Source organism: Ochotona princeps, chromosome 17, assembly GCF_030435755.1.
Source record: "Ochotona princeps isolate mOchPri1 chromosome 17, mOchPri1.hap1, whole genome shotgun sequence".
In the NCBI taxonomy this organism is placed as follows: Eukaryota; Metazoa; Chordata; class Mammalia; order Lagomorpha; family Ochotonidae; genus Ochotona; species Ochotona princeps.
This window is the reverse complement of record NC_080848.1, coordinates 27,061,026-27,079,215: the sequence shown is the minus strand read 5'-3', so window position 1 is coordinate 27,079,215 and position 18,190 is coordinate 27,061,026. Positions and strand designations below refer to the sequence as shown.

The 18,190-nt window shown below is 42.2% G+C and overlaps 1 protein-coding gene across 1 annotated transcript in view; it reads left to right on the top strand.

The window, feature by feature from the left end:
• The window catches only part of HSF5 (heat shock transcription factor 5), a 50,950-nt gene extending 33,202 nt beyond the window's left edge, over window positions 1-17,748 (top strand). Inside the window, exon 6 of the mRNA XM_004590984.3 lies at window positions 16,142-17,748. Within this exon, the coding sequence (XP_004591041.2) occupies window positions 16,142-16,212 (71 nt within the window). The 3' untranslated portion in view covers window positions 16,213-17,748. The remainder of the gene's footprint in view (window positions 1-16,141) is intronic.
• The last annotated feature ends 442 nt before the right edge of the window (window positions 17,749-18,190 follow it).

Below are 18,190 nucleotides of genomic sequence, written 5' to 3'. Positions count from 1 at the left end.
AGCACAGATTTGTATCCTGGCTGCTCTGCCTTCCATCCAGCTCCCTGCTTGTGGCCTGGGAAAGTAGTAGAGAATGGCCCAAAGCCTTGGGACCCTCCATTCTGGATACCCAGAAGAAGTTCCTGGCTTCAGATCAGCTCAGTTCAGCTCCGGCTATTGCAACCACTTGGGGAGTGAACCAGCAGACAGAAAATCTTTCTCTCTCCTCATCTCTATAATAAATAAAATCTTTTTAAAAGATCAGGCAATAGATCTAAATAGACATCCAACAGATACGTGAAAAAATACTCAACACCACTCGTCATCAGGGAAATGCAAATCAAAACTGCAATTTGCATTTAGGATCTCTTGAGATTCCAAATGAATTTTAGAATGAACAGAAATTTTCTATTTCATAAAAAAATTAATTTTGGGGCCAGTGTCAGGGCATAGTAGCTTAAGCCTTTGCCTGTGGTTCTAACATCCCATATGGACGCTGATTTGAGTCCTGGCTACTCCACTTCTGGTCCAGCTCCCTGCTAATGTGCCTGAGAAAGATGGGTCCCTGCAGCCATGTGGGAGACCCAGCAGAAGCTGTAGGCTGCTGGCTTCGGACCAATCCACCTATGGCCTTTGTGGCTGTTTTGGGAGGCTGAACCAGCAGGTAGAATTATGTCTCTGCCTCTCTCTTTCTCTTTCCTCTCTTTAAATCTCCCTTGTAAATAAAATTAAATAAATCTTAAAGAAATTAAATTTGAATTTCAACAGGGATGACATTGAACCTGTAGGTTGCTTTGTGTGGTTTAGGTAACTTAATAATTGTTTCTTTCAGTCCGTGAAGCTAAGATATCTCTCCATTTATTTGTGTACCCTTTTATTTCTTTCATCAATTTTTCTAGTTTTTTAATATTCATCTCCTTGATTAGGTTTCTTTCCAATCATTTAATTTTTTGATGTATTATAATGGAACCTTTTCTTTTAATTTTTTTTTTTAATTATATATTGTTTAACTTCAGTAATTACATTGTATTATGTGACACAATTACATAGATACTTGGGTTCTCCCCCCCCTCCCCAAACCCTCCTTCTTTTAATTTTTAATTTCACAAGTACTTATTCTTTGTAAAAACAACTAGTAAAGCCAGAACTCCATTTGACCTTCTTATAGTGCATCCCTGTGTCCTTCGCAAAAGTTGCCGTGTGTTTATTCTGTATCAGAATTTTAACAAGGACAGAGTTACGTATTTTAAAGGGGAATGTTCTTATTATATCAGTCTGAATATAATTGTTCTAAAGTCATTATGGGACGGGTGTGTGGTGCAGTAGTTAAGTTCCCGCTCAAGACACCCACTTCTCTTATTGGACGTGTTAGCTGTTCTGTAGATGACTTGTTACTCAACTTCTTTTTTGTTGCTTGCTTTCAAATTTGAGTCATGGCCATTCCATTTTCAACCCAACTTCCTGTTGATGTGTACACTGGGAGGGAGCAGATGATGGCTCAAAAACTAGGGTCTCTGCCCAGCATGAGAGACCTGGGTTGAATTCCAGCTCCTGGCTTCTGAAGATATTTTGGAACATTTAACAGCAGATGGAAGACCTCTCTCTCTGTCTTCATCTCTCTGGCTTTCAGATAAAAATCAAAACAAATAATAAAAAAAATTGTCAATACTTGATGGCTAAACCTATACATAGTAGACAATTGAAGTAATATAACAAAAGAAGCTGAAAAAGAAACAAAAGAAGAAACTTCTGATTGTGATTTAACTACAGTATATTCAAGTATACAAAGACAAATTAAGAGGATTCCATGACTGTATGTAAAGGAAAAGAGAACTGAGACTGGGGGATGAGGATAGTGTCCATGTCATGGTGAGGCAGAGGGCTTGAAAGCAAAAAGTTGAGAAACAGATAGAGAGCACATGACACATCGATGATTCCTTGCCTTCCTCCCCAGGAATGCTGAAAGCTAGAAATGGAGGTTTGTTTAAAGAAACAGAAAAGCAGAGGTATCTGACTTAGAAGTACCTATTTCACCAGTGGGCAGGTTGGGGAGCCAAAAATGGACAGACTATCTAAAAGTTCAGCTCTTTTCGTCCACCCTTTGTGTAGAGCAGTGGCTCAGGAAAATTAGAGATTTTTCCTTCAGAAAACTAAGGGGCCCTTTGTGTGTTAGCATTTGATCACTGTTAAATTTAGCCCACCAGTTGACAAGTCTTATCAATAGAGCTTACATTAAGCTCCCCCACCCCCAGAAACAGAGATACAGAGAGGGAGGGGGACTGACAAGTCTCATCCATTGATTTACTCCCCAGATGCTTGGAGTAGCCAGAAGGGGACTGAGCCATAGTTGGGAACTGGATTCAGACCTTCCAAGTGGGTGGCAGGGAATCAGTCACTTGAGTCCTCTGCTGCTGCTTCTCAAGGCCGTATGGAAGGAAGCTGAAAGTGGGAGTTGAAACCAGGGAATCTAGGCATCTGATCAGGACAATGGTGTCTTTTTTTTTTTTTTTTTTAAGATTTTATTTTTATTGGAAAGGCAGGTATACAGAGAGGAGAGACAGAAAGGAAGCTCTTCTGTCCGATGAGTCATTCCCCAAGTGAGCGCAATGGCTGGTGCTGCGCCGATCCGAAGCCGGGAGCCAGGAACTTCCAGGTCTCCCACGCAGGTACAGAGACCCAAGGCTTTGGGCTGTCTTTGACTGCTTTCCCAGGCCACAAGCAGGGAGCTGGATGGGAAGTGGAGCTGCTGGGATTAGAACCGGCACCCATATGGGATCCTGACGTGTTCAAGGAGAGGACTTTAGCTGCTAGGCAACTGCACTGGGCCCCCAGGACAATGGCGTCTTAACCACTAGGCCCAATACCCATCCCCCACCCTGCCTCCTAGTAACTATTTAATGCCTGGTTCTTTTTTTGGAGGGAGTGAAATGCTTCAAATTTTTTTCCCTCCTATATCCACTGTGGAAGAGGGTGAGGGGACCACTCCTTGCTGTCAAGCTACATCTACATATGGGGGCAGTCATTTGATGACACCTCAGAGACTGTGACATAGGGAAGAATGTTCCGAGGGTGTTACTTGAGTGGTTTTGATAGTTCTGAGACTTTGTCTGCACCATGGTTGAGAAAATCTTTGCAAGGTCTATTGGCTGACCAAGTCCACCTTAGTGCATCCACAGACCCAGGAAAACGCTGCAAAGCTTGGCCAGGAGAGTTGTCTACCATGTTGTGCTTTCCATCCTCTAACAAGGCAGTTGACATTCCCTGCTGACCCAGATGAGCTGGCTCTTATGTCCCCTGTGTGGATCTGGGCATGCTGTCCACTGCATAGGCATCAGCAACTGAGGCGGCCTAGATCTGATACATGTATTTTAAGGTTGGACTAGATATCTCATGATTTTCCCTGTGGTCAGGGTTTGAGTCTAGCAATCTAGTTGGGGATTCACTCAAGAAACCTTGCCTAGGGTGACCTCAGATTTGATTCTTGTGTGCACCAACTAGTGGAGGGTCAGATTCATTCTGTCACCTGCATCAGCCAGTGCACATAATGGTGGATACAGCTACCTCTTCAGTTCTGCCCAGCCCCATATCTCACACAGGTGCTGTGGCCCAGCCCAACCAACCTTCCACAGACACAGTCCTCATACCATATTCAGCATCCTGCTTGTAGCCTGGGAAAGCAGTGGAGGATGGCTCAAGCCTTGGGACCCTGTACCCGTGTGGGAGACCCGGAAAAAGCTCCTGTCTCCTGGCTTTGGATCAGCTCAGCTACAGCTGTTGTGGCCATCTGGGGAGTGAACCAGCAGATGGAAGATCTTTCTCTCTGTCTCTTTTTCTGTCTGTAAATCTGCCTTTCAATGAAAATAAATAAATATATATACACACACACATATATACACACACATATATATGAAGCAGAAGGAAAGGAATGAGAAATAAGACAAGGAAAAGTAATTGATACTAATTCAATTATTATATGCAAATAGTCTAAAAGTTCTTAATTAAAAGGCAATGATTGCCCAAGTGTATGAAAAAATAAGATCCTAATTATTCTTTCCTAAAGATGTCTGCACTCAGTGTTCACTATAGCTTTATTCATAATAGTCAAGATAGGGAAATAACCTTAATATCCATCAAGGGTTGAGTAAAGGAAATGTGGTATAAAACAGGGCAGGTGTTGGCAAGCAGTGAACACATGGCTTGGAATGCCTGCATCCTGTCTGCATCCTGGCTCTCAGCTTCTGATCTAGCTTTCTGCTAAGGTGCTGCTGGGAGGCAGTAGATTATGATTGAAGCAATCAGATCCTTGATTGACCAGACACCTGACTTGCACCTGACCCAGTCCTCACTATTGTCTCTCTGTTTTACCATTATTTCAAATAAACTAAAAAGAAAATGTGGGTCTGGCGCAATGGCTCAGTTGCTGAATCCTTGCTTTGTAAACGTCAGGATCCCATATGGGCACCTGTTCATGTCCAGCTGCTCCACTTTCCATCCAGCTCCCTGCTTATGGCCTGAGAAAGCAGTCGAGGACGGTCCAAAGCCTTGGGAGCTTGCACCCATGTAGGAGACCTGGAAGAGGCTCCTGGCTCCTGGCTTCAAATCAGCTCAACTCTGGTCTTTGAGGCCACTTGGGGAATGAACCAGCAGATAGAAGATCTTTCTCTATCTTTCCTTCTCTCTGTAAATCTGCCTTCCAGGGCCCGGCCGCATGGCCTAGCGGCTAAAGTCCTCACCTTGAACGCGCCAGGATCCTATATGGGCGCCAGTTCTAATCCCGGCTGCTCCTCTTCCCATCCAGCTCCCTGTCTGTGGCCTGGGAAAGCAGTCGAGGACAGCCCAAAGCTTTGGGACCCTGCGCCCGTGTGGGAGACCCGGAAGGGGTTCCTGGTTCCTGGCTTTGGATTGGCACAGCACCAGTCGTTGAGGTCACTTGGGGAGTGAATCATCGGACGGAGGATCTTCCTCTCTGTCTCTCCTCTCTGTATATCTGACTTTGTAATGAAAATAAAAAAATCTTTTAAAAAAAAAATCTGCCTTCCAATAAAAAACTAAATCTTCAAAAAAAGAAAAAAGAAAATATGGCGCCCGAATACATGTAGACATGTTGGAATATGAGTATCATTCAGTCTTAGGAAGTAAGATCTTGCCATTTACCACAAACTGAGTAGGCATAACAGAGAAATATGCTGGAAAAAGAAAGAAAAGTACTGTGTCTGTCATTCATATGAGGGTACTTGGAAAAGTCTGTGGGAAAAGAATGATCTGTTTTTGGTACAAAACATTTTTAAATCCATGTATAATTTGTTCATAATGCATACTTCCATGAACTTTTTTGAGACCTCTCATTTGCATGGGTTTCAAAATATTTTGCACCAAAATAAACTTAAGTTTTAACTCCACCTTCCAAGAACTTTTGAAAGTTCTGTTGTATGTGAAATGAACAACAGCAAAAAGTGCATATACACAGAGTTTGATAATCGAACAGTGGCTACCATGGGTAGGGGAAGAGGACATGAAGGGATGGAGGTCAAATGATGTAATATAGAATAAATTAATTTAGAGAACTAATGTACGACATGGAGATTATTAGGGATCATTTGTCAAAAGAGTAGATTTTGGGCTTGGCATGATGGCTCAATAGCTAAATCCTTGCCTTGCACCTACTGGATCTCCTATGGGGGCCAGTTCGTGTACTGGCTGAACCACTTTCCTTCCAGCACCCTGCTTTTGGCCTAGGAAAGCCGTGGAGGATGGCCCAAAGCTTTGGGACCCTGCACCCATATAGGAAACCTGGAAGAAGCTCCTGATTCCTGGCTTCAGATGGGCTCAGCTCCTGCTGTTGTAGCCACTTGGGGATTGAACCACTGGATGGAAGATCTTTCTCTCTGTTTCTCCTTCTTTCTGTAAATCTAATCTGCCTTTACAATAAAAATAAATGAATATTTAAAATAATAATTTCCTCAGGGTCAGCAGAATTGTTCTACTGTTTAATCCTCAGCCTCCAAGCACCAGCATCCCGTATGGGCACCAGTTCATTCCTGGATTCTTTGCTTCCCATTCAGTTCCCTGCTATGACCTGGGAAAGCAGTGGAGTATGGTCCCAAGGCTTGGGACCCTGAACCCATGTGGGAGATCTGAGGAAGATTCTGTCAGCATAGCTCTGGCCATTGGAGAGTGAACCAGTAGCTAGAAGAGCTTTCTGTCTCTCTTCTCTGTAGATCTGTCTTTTCAGTAAAAATAAATAAATCTTTAAAAAATAATTTTCCTCTTTCTGTTGTGTGTTATAATTGCAAATGATAAATTAATTAGCACATTAATTTTCCTTATTCAGTATTCCTGTTTTTTTCTGAGTAAAACCGTATCCTTGGTCAGTGGTGTTGATAGATGGGTCCTAATTGACTTTGGCTTCCTGTTGTAGAATAGAAGAGTTACGAAATAATGGTATCCTTGTAACTCCTAATCACGCATGCATTTTGTAGGCAGATAACAGAGGAATTGTGGTAACAAAGTTAACTATCATAATTAAAATGTAAGCAGATATACACTTCATAAGGTTGTAAATAAATTTTCTGTGACAGAACTTAGAGTGATAGTTGGTCTAGGGAAACAAAAAAAGCTATGTGCGTATAAGGCCCTATGATATTAAAACACCATAACCAAGGCCAGTTTAAGATTTATGTACTACCTATTAGAAGCAATACAAGATAATGGGTAGGAGGAAAGCTTTGAATGTTAGAAAACCTTAAATTAAAATCTGAGTTCTTTACTGTGTGAACTAGACATGTTTACTGAACCTGAGTTTTCTCATCTGAGAAATGGAGATAATAATGATATAAAACATGTAACTGGCTTAGTGTGGAACCTGATTACATAGTAAATAGTCTGAAAATAGTATTAATAGGATTTTAGCAATAAGTATCATTATATTTCAATGCTTATTCTCTTATAGAATCGTATTTGAAAGGCAGAGGGATGGGGGAAGGAGAAAAGAGGGAAGGTGAAAGAAAGATCTTGACACTCGTTGGTTCAATTTCCTAAATGCCTACAGCAGCCAAGGCTGGGCCGGGCAGACACCAGAAGCCCTGAACGTGATCTAGGTCTCCCACATGGGCGGCAAAGACCCAGGTGCTTGAGCCGTCCTGTGCTGCTGCTCAGGGTGTGCGACAGGGAGCTGGAACCTGAGCCCGGGCACTCTGGCGTGGAATGCAGCGTCTTACAGTTTGTGACAGCTAATTCCTTTTCGGACGATTGGTCTCGTATTACATTCATATGAATTCTCAGTCTCCTATAATGTTGCTTGGTCAACACATTGTCCAGTCTTCAAAACTATGCTGTGTTTTCTCCTCCCCGCTGCAGTTTCCTCTTTCTTCACTCATAACTATGATGATGTTTCTTACTTCACTGAGAAAACAGAACAAGAAGAGACCTTCAATATCCTTTCACTAATGTACCTATCAGTCTGCCTACAATTGTAATCCTACATTCTTCTCTGCTCTCGTTACGCTGGAAGAAAGCCAGCCCTTCCATTTGCGTACAGAATTCCATTCCTTTTGTGTATTCATAGACCTAGTCTCTACTATATCCTCTTTATTGAATAACTACATCTTATCTTTTATGTTAGATAATTCCCATCAGTATGCATGCAAATATGGCATCATTGTTCCTATGTTTTATCTTTTGGGGCAGGCATGGTGGCTCAACAAGCTAACTCTCTACCTGCAAGCACTGGCATCCCATATGGGTGCCAGTTCGTGTCCTGGCTGCTCCATTTCCCAACTGGCTCCCTACTTATGGCCTGGAAAAGCAGCAGAGGATGGCTCAAGTCCTTGGACCCCTGCTGCCATGTAAGAGACCCAGAAGAAACTCCTGCTCCTGACTTCGGATTATCAGCTGTAGGCATTGTGGCCATTTGGGGAGGGAATCAGTGGATGGAAGATCTTCCTCTCTGTCTCTCCTCCTCTCTGTAAATCTGCTTATACAATAAAAAATAAATAGATCTTAAAAATTTATTTTCATCTTCCTTTCATTTATATTTCCATCCTCCATCCATTTATATTTCCATCCAGTTACTGCTTCAGATTTCCTGTTTTATTTGCGGCAACATTCCTTAAAATATATCCCTACCTCAACTGCTACAATCAGATTTTTGCTCCTTCTGCTCAAGTGAAGCTTGTCAAGGTTCCAATAACTGCCATGTGGCCAAATCCAGCAGTCAATTCTCAGTCCTTATTTTATTCCACCTCAGCAACATTCGCACAGATTACTTCAACTTGCCGGAAATATCACCCTTTCCCCATTTCCTTCAAAATTACTGGCTACTCTATAGTTTCTGTACTGAATCGTTTTGAGCTTCTCTGATTTCTAAATGATGGGGCCAACATTGTGGCACAGTATGTGACATGACATACTATGTAAGCACTGGTTCAAGTTCCTGGCTGCTCCACTTCTGATCCAGCTCCCTGCTAATGCATCTGCAAAGCAGCAGAAGATGGCCCAAGTTCTTGGGCCCCAGCCACCTATATTGGAGACTTTGATGGAGTTCCTGGCTTTGGCCTGCCCCAGTCCTGGCTGTGGACACTGTTTGAGGAGTAATCTAGCAAACAGAAGATTCAAACAGATGATTCTCTTTCCCTCCCCTTCCCCCTGTAACTGCCTTTTAAATAAATAAATCTTTAAAAACAAACAAAAAAACTCAGGAACCCTAGAGCTCAATTGTTGGGCTCTTTTTTCTTTTTTAAAGATTTATTTATTTATTTAAAGATTTCTTTATTTTTACTGCAAAGGTGGATATACAGAGAGGAGGAGAGACAGAGAGGAAGATCATCCGTCTGATGAGTCACTCCCCAAACGGCCTCAACGGAGGATGGAGCTGAGCTGATCTGAAGCCAGGAGCCAAGAGCTCTTCTGGGTCTCCCACGTGGGTGCAGAGTCCCAAGGCTTTGCGCCATCCTCGACTGCTTTCCCAGGCCACAAGCAGGGAGCTGGATGGGAAGCAGGGTGCCAGGATTAGAACCGGCGACCATACGGGATCCCAGGCGTGCAAGGCGAGGACTTTAACAACTACGCTCTAGCGCCGGGCCAAGATACATTTATTTTTTATTGGAAGGAACATCAGGTTTATGGAGAGGAGAGACAGACAGATCTGCTATCTGCTGGTTCACTCCCCAAGTGGTCGCAATGGCTAGAGATGAGCTGATCCAAAGCCAGAAACTTCTTCTGGGTCTTTCATATGGGTACAGGGTCCCCAGGCTTTGGGTCATCCTCCACTGCTTTCCCAGGCCACAAGCAGGGAGCTGGATGGGAAGTGGAGCAGCCGGGACACAAACCAGTGCCCATATGGCATCCCAGCACTTGCAAGGTGAGGATTTAGCCATTGAGCCATCATGCCAAGCCCTCCAATAATTTTTTTTTTTATTATTTAACTTCAGTAATTACATTGTATTATAAAGATTTATTTTTTTATTTTTATTACAAAGTCAGATATACTGAGAGGAGGAGAGATAGAGAAGAAGTAGAGTTGCCGGGATTAGAACCAGCGGCCATATGGGATCAAGGCAAGGACCTTAGCCATTAGGCCACACTGTCGAGCCCCCTCCAATAATTTTTTAATGATAATTTCCCTCTTTAAATTGTCATCACATTTTAAATGAAATCTAAAAATCTTTAAAAGATGCCCAATATGTGTCTTGTCGACTATTCTGACTTCATCTTCTGTCACCCTGTGTCTCCCTCATCTTTTGCAGCCCTAGCAGCCTCTTTATTATTGTTCTCTGAGTACACCAGTGTGCTTCTGCCTTTATATTTGCTATTTTTTCTATCTGAGATGATTTTCCCCTGGATATGCATATGACATATCCTTCACCCATTTAGTTCTTTACCAAAATACCAGCTCACCATAGAAACTTTCCTGACCAAGCAGTCTGAAGGAGTCTGAAGGAGTCTCCTATACCCCATGTCTTGGTCAATTTCTTTATTATCCTCAATGTCTGTCACTGTTTTGTATTTTCTATTATTTTTATCCCCTTCTAAAATGTTAGTTCTGTGAAGGCAAAGATTTTACTTGGTTTGCTGCTGTATGCCCAAGACATTGACCTAACCCTAACCTGTGACACAACATGTTTGCTGAATAAGTGTGTAGATTGCTTGTTTTCTTCCAGTATTTCATCATTTATTTTACATTTATGTGCTTTTAATATTGTTGGAGATAGGTGTTTTGGAGTGCAACAGGTTAAGCTGCTGCCCGGGATGCCAGCATCCCAACTTGGAGTGCTGGTTTGGATTCTGATTCCTCTATTTCCAATCATTTCCTATTGATGCTTCCTGAGAAGAAATGTATGATGGCTCACGTACTTAGTTACTTATCACCTGTGTGGGAGACCTGGCTAGAATACTGGGCTCCTGGCTCCAACCTGGCCCAGCCCTGGCTATTATGGGCATTTATTACAAAATGAACTGGTAAATGAAAGATATCAATGTCTCCATCTGTCTGTCTCATACACACACACCCAGTCACTCACTCTGTTTTTCAAGATGGTGAAAATAAACACTAAAAATTTATTCTTTTTTTTTTTTATTACAAAGTCAGATATACTGAGAGGAGGAGAGATAGAGAGGAAGTGGAGCTGCTGGGATTAGAACCAGCGGCCATATGGGATCAAGGCGAGGACCTTAACCACTAGGCCACACTGCCAAGCCCTAAAAATTTATTCTTAGAGAAGGTGTTTTGCTTAATGGTCAAGATACCTCCAGAGATGCCCAAATCTCAAACTAAAGTGCCTACATTTGAATCCTGGCTCCACTCCTGACACACTTGCTTATCTGTCCTGGGAGGAGCAAGTAAGGGCTTCAGTGGCTGGAACCCTGTTATGCTCACAGGAGACTTGGATTCCGTTCCCAGCTCCCAGCTTTGGTCTGGCCATCACTGGCTATTCCACACTTGATCTTAACCAAAAGGCTGAGAAGTGATAATCACTGGCTCTTCTGTTGCAGGCATTTGGCAAATGAAACTGGAGGGAAAGCAATCTTCTAAAATAAAAGTGTGTTAATGGGCCTGGCGGTGTGGCCTGGTGGCTGGGGTCCTTGCCTTGAACCCACCGGGATCCCATGTGGGCGCCGGTTTTAATCCTGGCAGCTCCGCTTCCTATCTCTCCTCCTCTATGTATATCTGACTTTGTGATAAAAATAAAATAAGTCTTAAAAAAAATTCATAGATCGTGCTTTAAACAAAAAAGTGTGTTAAGAGCATGGCACGAGGGCTCAATGTTTAAATCCTCACCTTGCAAGTGCTGGGATGCCATATGGGCACTGGTTTGTGTTCCGGCTGCTTCACTTCCCATCCAGCTCCCTGGTTGTGGCCTGGGAAAGCAGTGGAGGATGACCCAAAGCCTGGGTACCCTGCACCCATATGAAAGACCCAGAAGAAGCTTCTGGCTTTGGATCAGCTAATCTCTGGCCACTGCAACCACTTGGGGAGTGAACCAGCAGATCAAAGACCTTTCTCTCCACCTTTTTTTCTCTGTGTAAATCTGATCTGCCTTTCCAATAAAATATAAATTTTTAAAAGTGTTAAGTGCAGGCCTAGTACAGTATCCTAGCGGCTAAAGTCCTCACTTTGTATGCGCTAAGATCCCATATGTGTGCCAGTTCTAATCCAGGCAGCCCTGTTTCCCATCCAGCTCCCTGCTTGTGGCCTGGGAAAGCAGTGGAGGATGGCGCAAAGCCTTGGAACCCTGAGCCTGTGCAGGAGACCCAGAAGAAGCTCCGGGCTCTGGATCAGTGCAGCTCTGGCTGTTGCGACTGCTTGGGGAATCAGACAGAAGATCTTCCTCTCTGTGTCTTCTCCTCTCTGTAAATCTGATGTTCCGGGCCTGGCAGCGTGGCCTAGCACCTAAAGTCCTCGCCTTGAACGCGCTGGGATCCCATATGGGTGCCGGTTCTAATCCCAGCAGCTCCACTTCCCATCCAGCTCCCTGCTTGTGGCCTGGGAAAGCAATTGAGGATGGCCCAAAGCCTTGGGACACTGCACCTGTGTGGGAGACCTGGAGGAAGTTCCTGGCTTCTGGCTTTGGATCGGCATAGCACCAACCGTTGCACTCACTTGGGGAGTGAATCATTGGACGGAAGATCTTCCTCTCTGTCTCTCCTCCTCTCTGTCTCTCCTCCTCTCTGTATATCTGACTTTCTAATAAAAATAAATAAATCTTTAAAAAAAATAAATCTGACATTCCAATTAAAAATAAAATAAATCTTAGGGGCCCGGCTCAATAGCGTAGTGGTTAAAGTCCTCACCTTGCATTAACCAGGATCCCATATGGGCACCTGTTCTAATCCCGGCAGCCCCGCTTCCTATTCAGCTCCCTGCTTGTGGCCTGGGAAAGTAGTCGAGGACTGCCCAAAGTCTTGGTACCCTGCACCTATATGGGAGACCTGGAAGAGCTCCTGGCTCCTGGCTCCTGGCTTCTGATTGGCTCAGTTCCAACCATTGCAGCCGCTTGGGAAGTGAACCATCAGATGGAAGATCTTTCTCTCTGTCTCTCCTCCTCTCTGTATATCTGCCTTTCCAATGAAAATAAATAAATCTTTAAAAAAAATAAAAGAATAAAGCAAATCTTAGAAAAAGTATTAAGTACACATAAAATGTGCTATCTTAACCCTTTTGGATATACAATTTAGTGACATTAAGTGTGTTCACACTATTGGGCTGCCGCCACCACTGTGCATCTCCAGAACCTATCATCTTGCAGCGTTGACTGAATCTGTTGGCGAGTATCTCCTCATTTACCTTGCAATGCTCTTGTCCCTTGAAGTCTTTTACCTCTCCAGCCAACTACTGCTGATTCACCAGTACTCGTCCCTCTGATGATGATGCCACATAAAACCTCCTGTGACATCAACTTCATCTGTGTTTTTTTGTTTTATGTCTTCTCTGGGTTTTGTGCCCTGTGACTCCTTTATTGGCAGCATTGTTAATGAAACAAGCTCACCTGAATGAAAGTATTGCATTTAGATGCTCATTATTAGACGATATTGTCAAATGCTACTTTTAAAGCCCAGTCATTAAAGATAAGGAAATTGGTTGCTGCTCTTCTTTGGTCTTCCTCCCCTTTTGAATCTGAAGTTACTTTAATAGTCTCTGTCTTTGTCATTATCAAGACTTTCTGCTCTGCTGACAAATTAAGTTATAGTTAGGTATATTTATATTCCAAAATATTATTGTGATATTTTCTTAAAAAAAAAAAAAACACATGACCTATGTTGTTGTATAGTGTGTTAAGCTGACATCTGTGATGCTGGCATCCCATATAAGTTTAAATTCAAGTCCCAGCTGCTTCATTTCCAATCCAGCTTTCTGGGAAACCAAAGCAAGATGGTCCATGTATTCAGGCCCCTGCCTCCCATCTGGGAGACCTGGATGGAGTTCTGGGCTCCTGGCTTTGGCCTGGCTCACCCCCAGCTGTTGTAGCCATTTGGAGAGTATAAAATAGTGGATGGACGCTTTCTGTGACATTGCCTTTCAGAAAGACAGGATGGCTGTAACAGCCAGGGCTGGATCAGGCCAAAGCCTGGAACCACAACACTATCTGATCTTTCACTTGCTTGCCTTCCCAAGCAAGTTAGTAAGCCAGAGCAGAAGCAGAGCAGCTGGGACTTGAGTAGGCACTCAGATATGGACTATCCATGTTGCATGCAGTTGTCTAACCCACTGAGCCACAATACTGACTCCTTATTGTACTATTTTCTGCTACAGTGTGACCTGGCCTTCTTGTTTTTTATATGGAGCTGAGGTGTTTCAAAACTGATCATAGTAAGATGTTATTCGTTTGGTTTTCTGTTTGGTTTTAATCAGCTTAGAAAAACCCATATGCCTAGGTTACCCTTGGTATCAGACCCCAAGCTCTGGAGGTGGCCCCAGATGCCAGTGTAGTTTGGGAAAGATTCCCCAGGTGATTCAATTTGGAAATCACCGGTTTTATTTGATAGCCCTGTGGCTTCAAGGTTCTTCCTTTCAGTTATCTACTTATTCCATAGACTCAACTAGATGACCTTGTAGTAATGGATTTTGACTACTTGAAAAAAAAATGTTATGCAAGTATAGTGCTGTTACTATTATTGCTGTTTGTTACACTGAGCAGTTTTTTCTGGTAAACTATATAACATAAAATGTTACCATTTTGGCCATTTCTAAGTGTACACTTCAGGATTTTAAAGCATATTCATATTTTAATAACTATTACTGCTACCCAAAACCAAAACTTTTTCATCTTCCCAAACTGAAACCCCACACCTCTTGAATAACACCCTGTCCCACCCACCTCCCCATTCACTCTAGAAGCCACTGCTTCACTTTTTTGTCTTTGTGAACTGGACCCCTTGGGTATCCCCCAGATAAGTGGAATCATGGAATGATTATCCTTTTGTGATATGTATTCAAGATTTATGATGTTCTCGAGGTTCATTTATATTGCAGCATGTGTCACAATAAAATAATTAATGTTCCCTAGGGATTGTAAAGGTTGTGCTTTGCCAGACGAGTGAATACTTGCCTCTAGTGACCGTTCTGCTTTTACAAAATATGACAAAAATTAGGGAGTTTTATGATGCTTTCTAGATTTCTCAAAGGTAATAACAGAATCCTATTTTATTTGAAACAGCTATCCTGCCAAGGCTGTGGTTTGGTCTTGCAGAGGGCTGTGTTCCAGAAACATAGCCACAACGGCCCCTGTATTTCTATAATAAAAGGGATAATCCTTAAAGTGGGGAGGGCCAGTATTGTGGGACAGCAAGTGAAGCTGTAGCTGGTGACACCTGCATCCAATATTATAGCACCGCTTTTATCCCAGTTTCTCTGCTTCTGGTACAGCTTCCTGCTGAGGCATCTGGGAAGGCCAAGGGGTGGGAGTGGGGCTCTGGCTCCTGGCTGCAACCTGGCCCAGACGGGACCAGTGTGGGCATTTGGGGAATGAACCAGAGGGTGAAAGATCTCTCTTTCATTCTCTCCCTCTCTATCTTTTTCCCTGAGACTCTTTCTTTCAAATAAATACATCTTTTAAAAAGAAAAGAAGGAAAGAAGGAGGGAAAACATGTACTCAGAGAGGAAAGGAAGGATACTTTAGGTTTAACTTCAAAATGACAGGGCAGAAGCAAGCTTCAAAGTCAACCTAAAGAGGCTCTCTGGTCATGTTGTTCTGGAAGTTATAAATGAATTAGATGGCATCTAAGCCATTTAGATCCTTTCCTCATACAAGCCTGTTAGCTATGCTCTGTCCATGATCTTACCTCTTTTGTATTATAGAACCTGCTGCCTGAGTTCCACTGTTAATAAAGTATTGTCTCAATCTTGAGTAAATACCTTCTTTTAAAAACCCATTGTATTGGTAAATATGCGGGAATTTTATGGAGGCAGACAACTTTAGGTAAAGTAGTGGTTACTTACTAACATTGCTTTTCTTAAAGCATTAACCTTTTCATATTCTCACAACCCACTTGTGTATCCTTACAGCGTGGAGAAAGGACTTTGTGTGTGTGTGTATTTTAGTGTGTTTCACTTTGATCTCTTTGACATTTTTCCCTTATCATGTAGAATAAAAGAATTGAAATGGAAAAAGGCTTGGCCACACTATTGAAAAGGAGAAAATTTTTTAAATTTTGTTGGTGTCTTCAGGTTAACAACAGGGCTGCTTTGTGCTTTAGAAACATCATACAGCGGGCTGACATTATGGTGTTAATGGGTTAAACTTCTGCCTACAAACCTGCGTTCCATTTAGGCACTGCTCCACTTTCAGTCTAGCTCTTTGCTAAAGCACTTGAGAAAGCAGGAGAGAATGGCCCCAAGTGACGAGCCCCCCACACCTACGTGGGGGACCCAGATGAAGCTTCTGGATCCTGGCTTCAACTTGGTTTAGCCCTAGCTGTTACAGCAATTAGGGGAGTGAACTAGCTAGTGGAAAATTATTCTCTCTCTTTCTAACTTTACCTTTTAAATAAATGAAATATTTTTTTTTTAAATGGAAATACAAATGCCCTGAAATTGAGAATCTGTAGGGCTATAAAATCTGAGTAAATTCTACAGTTGTGACAGACAACTTACTCTTCTCACCTAAGAACGTGTCTTAGAACACTATAGTCTGAGAGGCTGAGTGAGTAAACGATCCTTTCTTCCTAGATCTTCATCTGCTGGTGGACGTGGCTTGCAAGCAGGAGCACTTTCCAAAGGAAGAAGAATTAAAAGAGTGAGGAGTGGATGCCAAATGTGACGTCGTGCACTAGCTGTAGCTGGAGGCAGACTAGCCTAGCACATGACACACTGTTGGGATTTTTTCAGTTCTGTTAAGGAAAAAAAAAGTATTTTTTGTTTTGTTCATTGGAAATTTTCTTCATTGAGAATTGGGAATTTGGTATTTATTACAGCTGTTCAGTTCAGATAATTTACCTTGACAAAATACTAAACATCTAGCAGCCGTGCTTTTTTGCTGCTCAGATCCCTTCCACATGAAAAGTCCTGGCCTTCTGTTACAGTCTAGAAGCATCTGAGAACCGCGGCATCAGTGGCACTGGAGAGCAACGTGTTTGTGTGTGTGTGCCTACCTGTCGTGTTGCCACTCTCAACTAGCAGTCAGCACAGCTTCCGGGTCAGGGAGCTCAGTCTGTCTGTTCAAGCGATGGTGTGATCCTTTCAGAGACAGACACATGAAGTCACCAAGATCACACGTTTAAATGGGTCAGAAATTCTAGGGAAGAAACTTGGGGAGAGAGCTAATTTTCTGACTGATTAACCAGGAAATTCTCTTACTTCCCAACCCAGCATCCTGTTTCAAGAGCAAGGTGCCCAGTTTTTGGACTATGCATTACACTCAACAGCTCCTGATTCTTTTATATTACGGGGAGCATTCTTGTATTTTCCTAGCTTTAATTTTATTGAAACATTACCATAATGATAAAGTTTTGTTGATATGTCACTTATTTAAATGTCTTGTAAAGAAAATATTTAACTTGTTTAATATAGCAGTATTTATAAATGCTGATAGTGTTAATGGTTCTAAAACTTTATATTTTTATTAATATTTCAGAATTGAAGGATAAAGGATACATATGTAATTTATTTTGAAGGGGAAATATACAATATGTGAACAAAACCATTAAGAGATTTAATAGTGTTTTCTTATTTTGTATTTTTGCACTCAGTAGGTATAAAATCCTCACCTACATAAGGTTTTGTGTGCCAGTTTGGGGGAAAACTGATTAGCAGTCATTTGACAGAAGCTGTGCCTTGGATATTTTCTAGTAATCTGTATTTGGTTTAAGCGTCTGGGAGATTTTTGGGTAGCGTGCTAGACTGTCATTTTTTTCTTTCCTCTCGCTATAGGGTTCTGAATCTGAGCGGTAGGCTTGTGGGACTGTTCCTTAGGAGAGGTGCACATCTTGGATGCCCAGTTTCTGTGGTTGCACATGCAGTAGCCTCAAGAAACTTTTTGATCTGAAATCTTTTAAATTGGCTAGAGTTTATTGAGTTCTGAGTTATGGAGTTACTGGGTTGTGCCTCAGTTTTCCAAACAAGCACTGCAGAAACAAAAGGAAAGCCTAGGAATATGAAAGCAATGAGAAAGAAAAGGCACTTGTGACATGACTTAAATACTTCGTTAGCTATTGTGGTATTACAGGTCATTTTTCAAAATTGCATTGTGCCTTCCCAATGATGTTAAATCCTAAAAATGTTGAGATCTAGGGTTCTTTTTCTCATTTTTTTCTTTTTAAATAAAAAGGTGAACTCTGCGTTGGTCTGCAGCAACTCAGTTTAAATAGGAAAATCGGTTCTGAAAATTGACCCGTCTAATCTGATTAGACTAGTTGATGTTCATGGGATGGACATTTATTCATCTTTAATAGCTTAAAGGATAAACAGATTATCACGATTTCTCTTTCAGCTGGGCTTTATAATTTGGCAAAATATGTGAAGAGGAGACCCAATTTCCTAATGAAGGAACTTTACTTTTTGACTGTCATTTTCAAGAGCTGGTAAACTGTGTAGGTAATAATCTTACCCTTCAACCTACCCTTCTTAGTTTTGTATTTGTTGAAAGTGATGATATCTTTTTGAGGAACATGTATCAAGCAGGAACCTTGGCATTGATTTAGTTTTGATAGTTTTAAGGCTTACCTAATGAAATGCCTTACTAAACTTTCCAAGCTTTTTTTTCTTTTTCTTTCTTTCCTT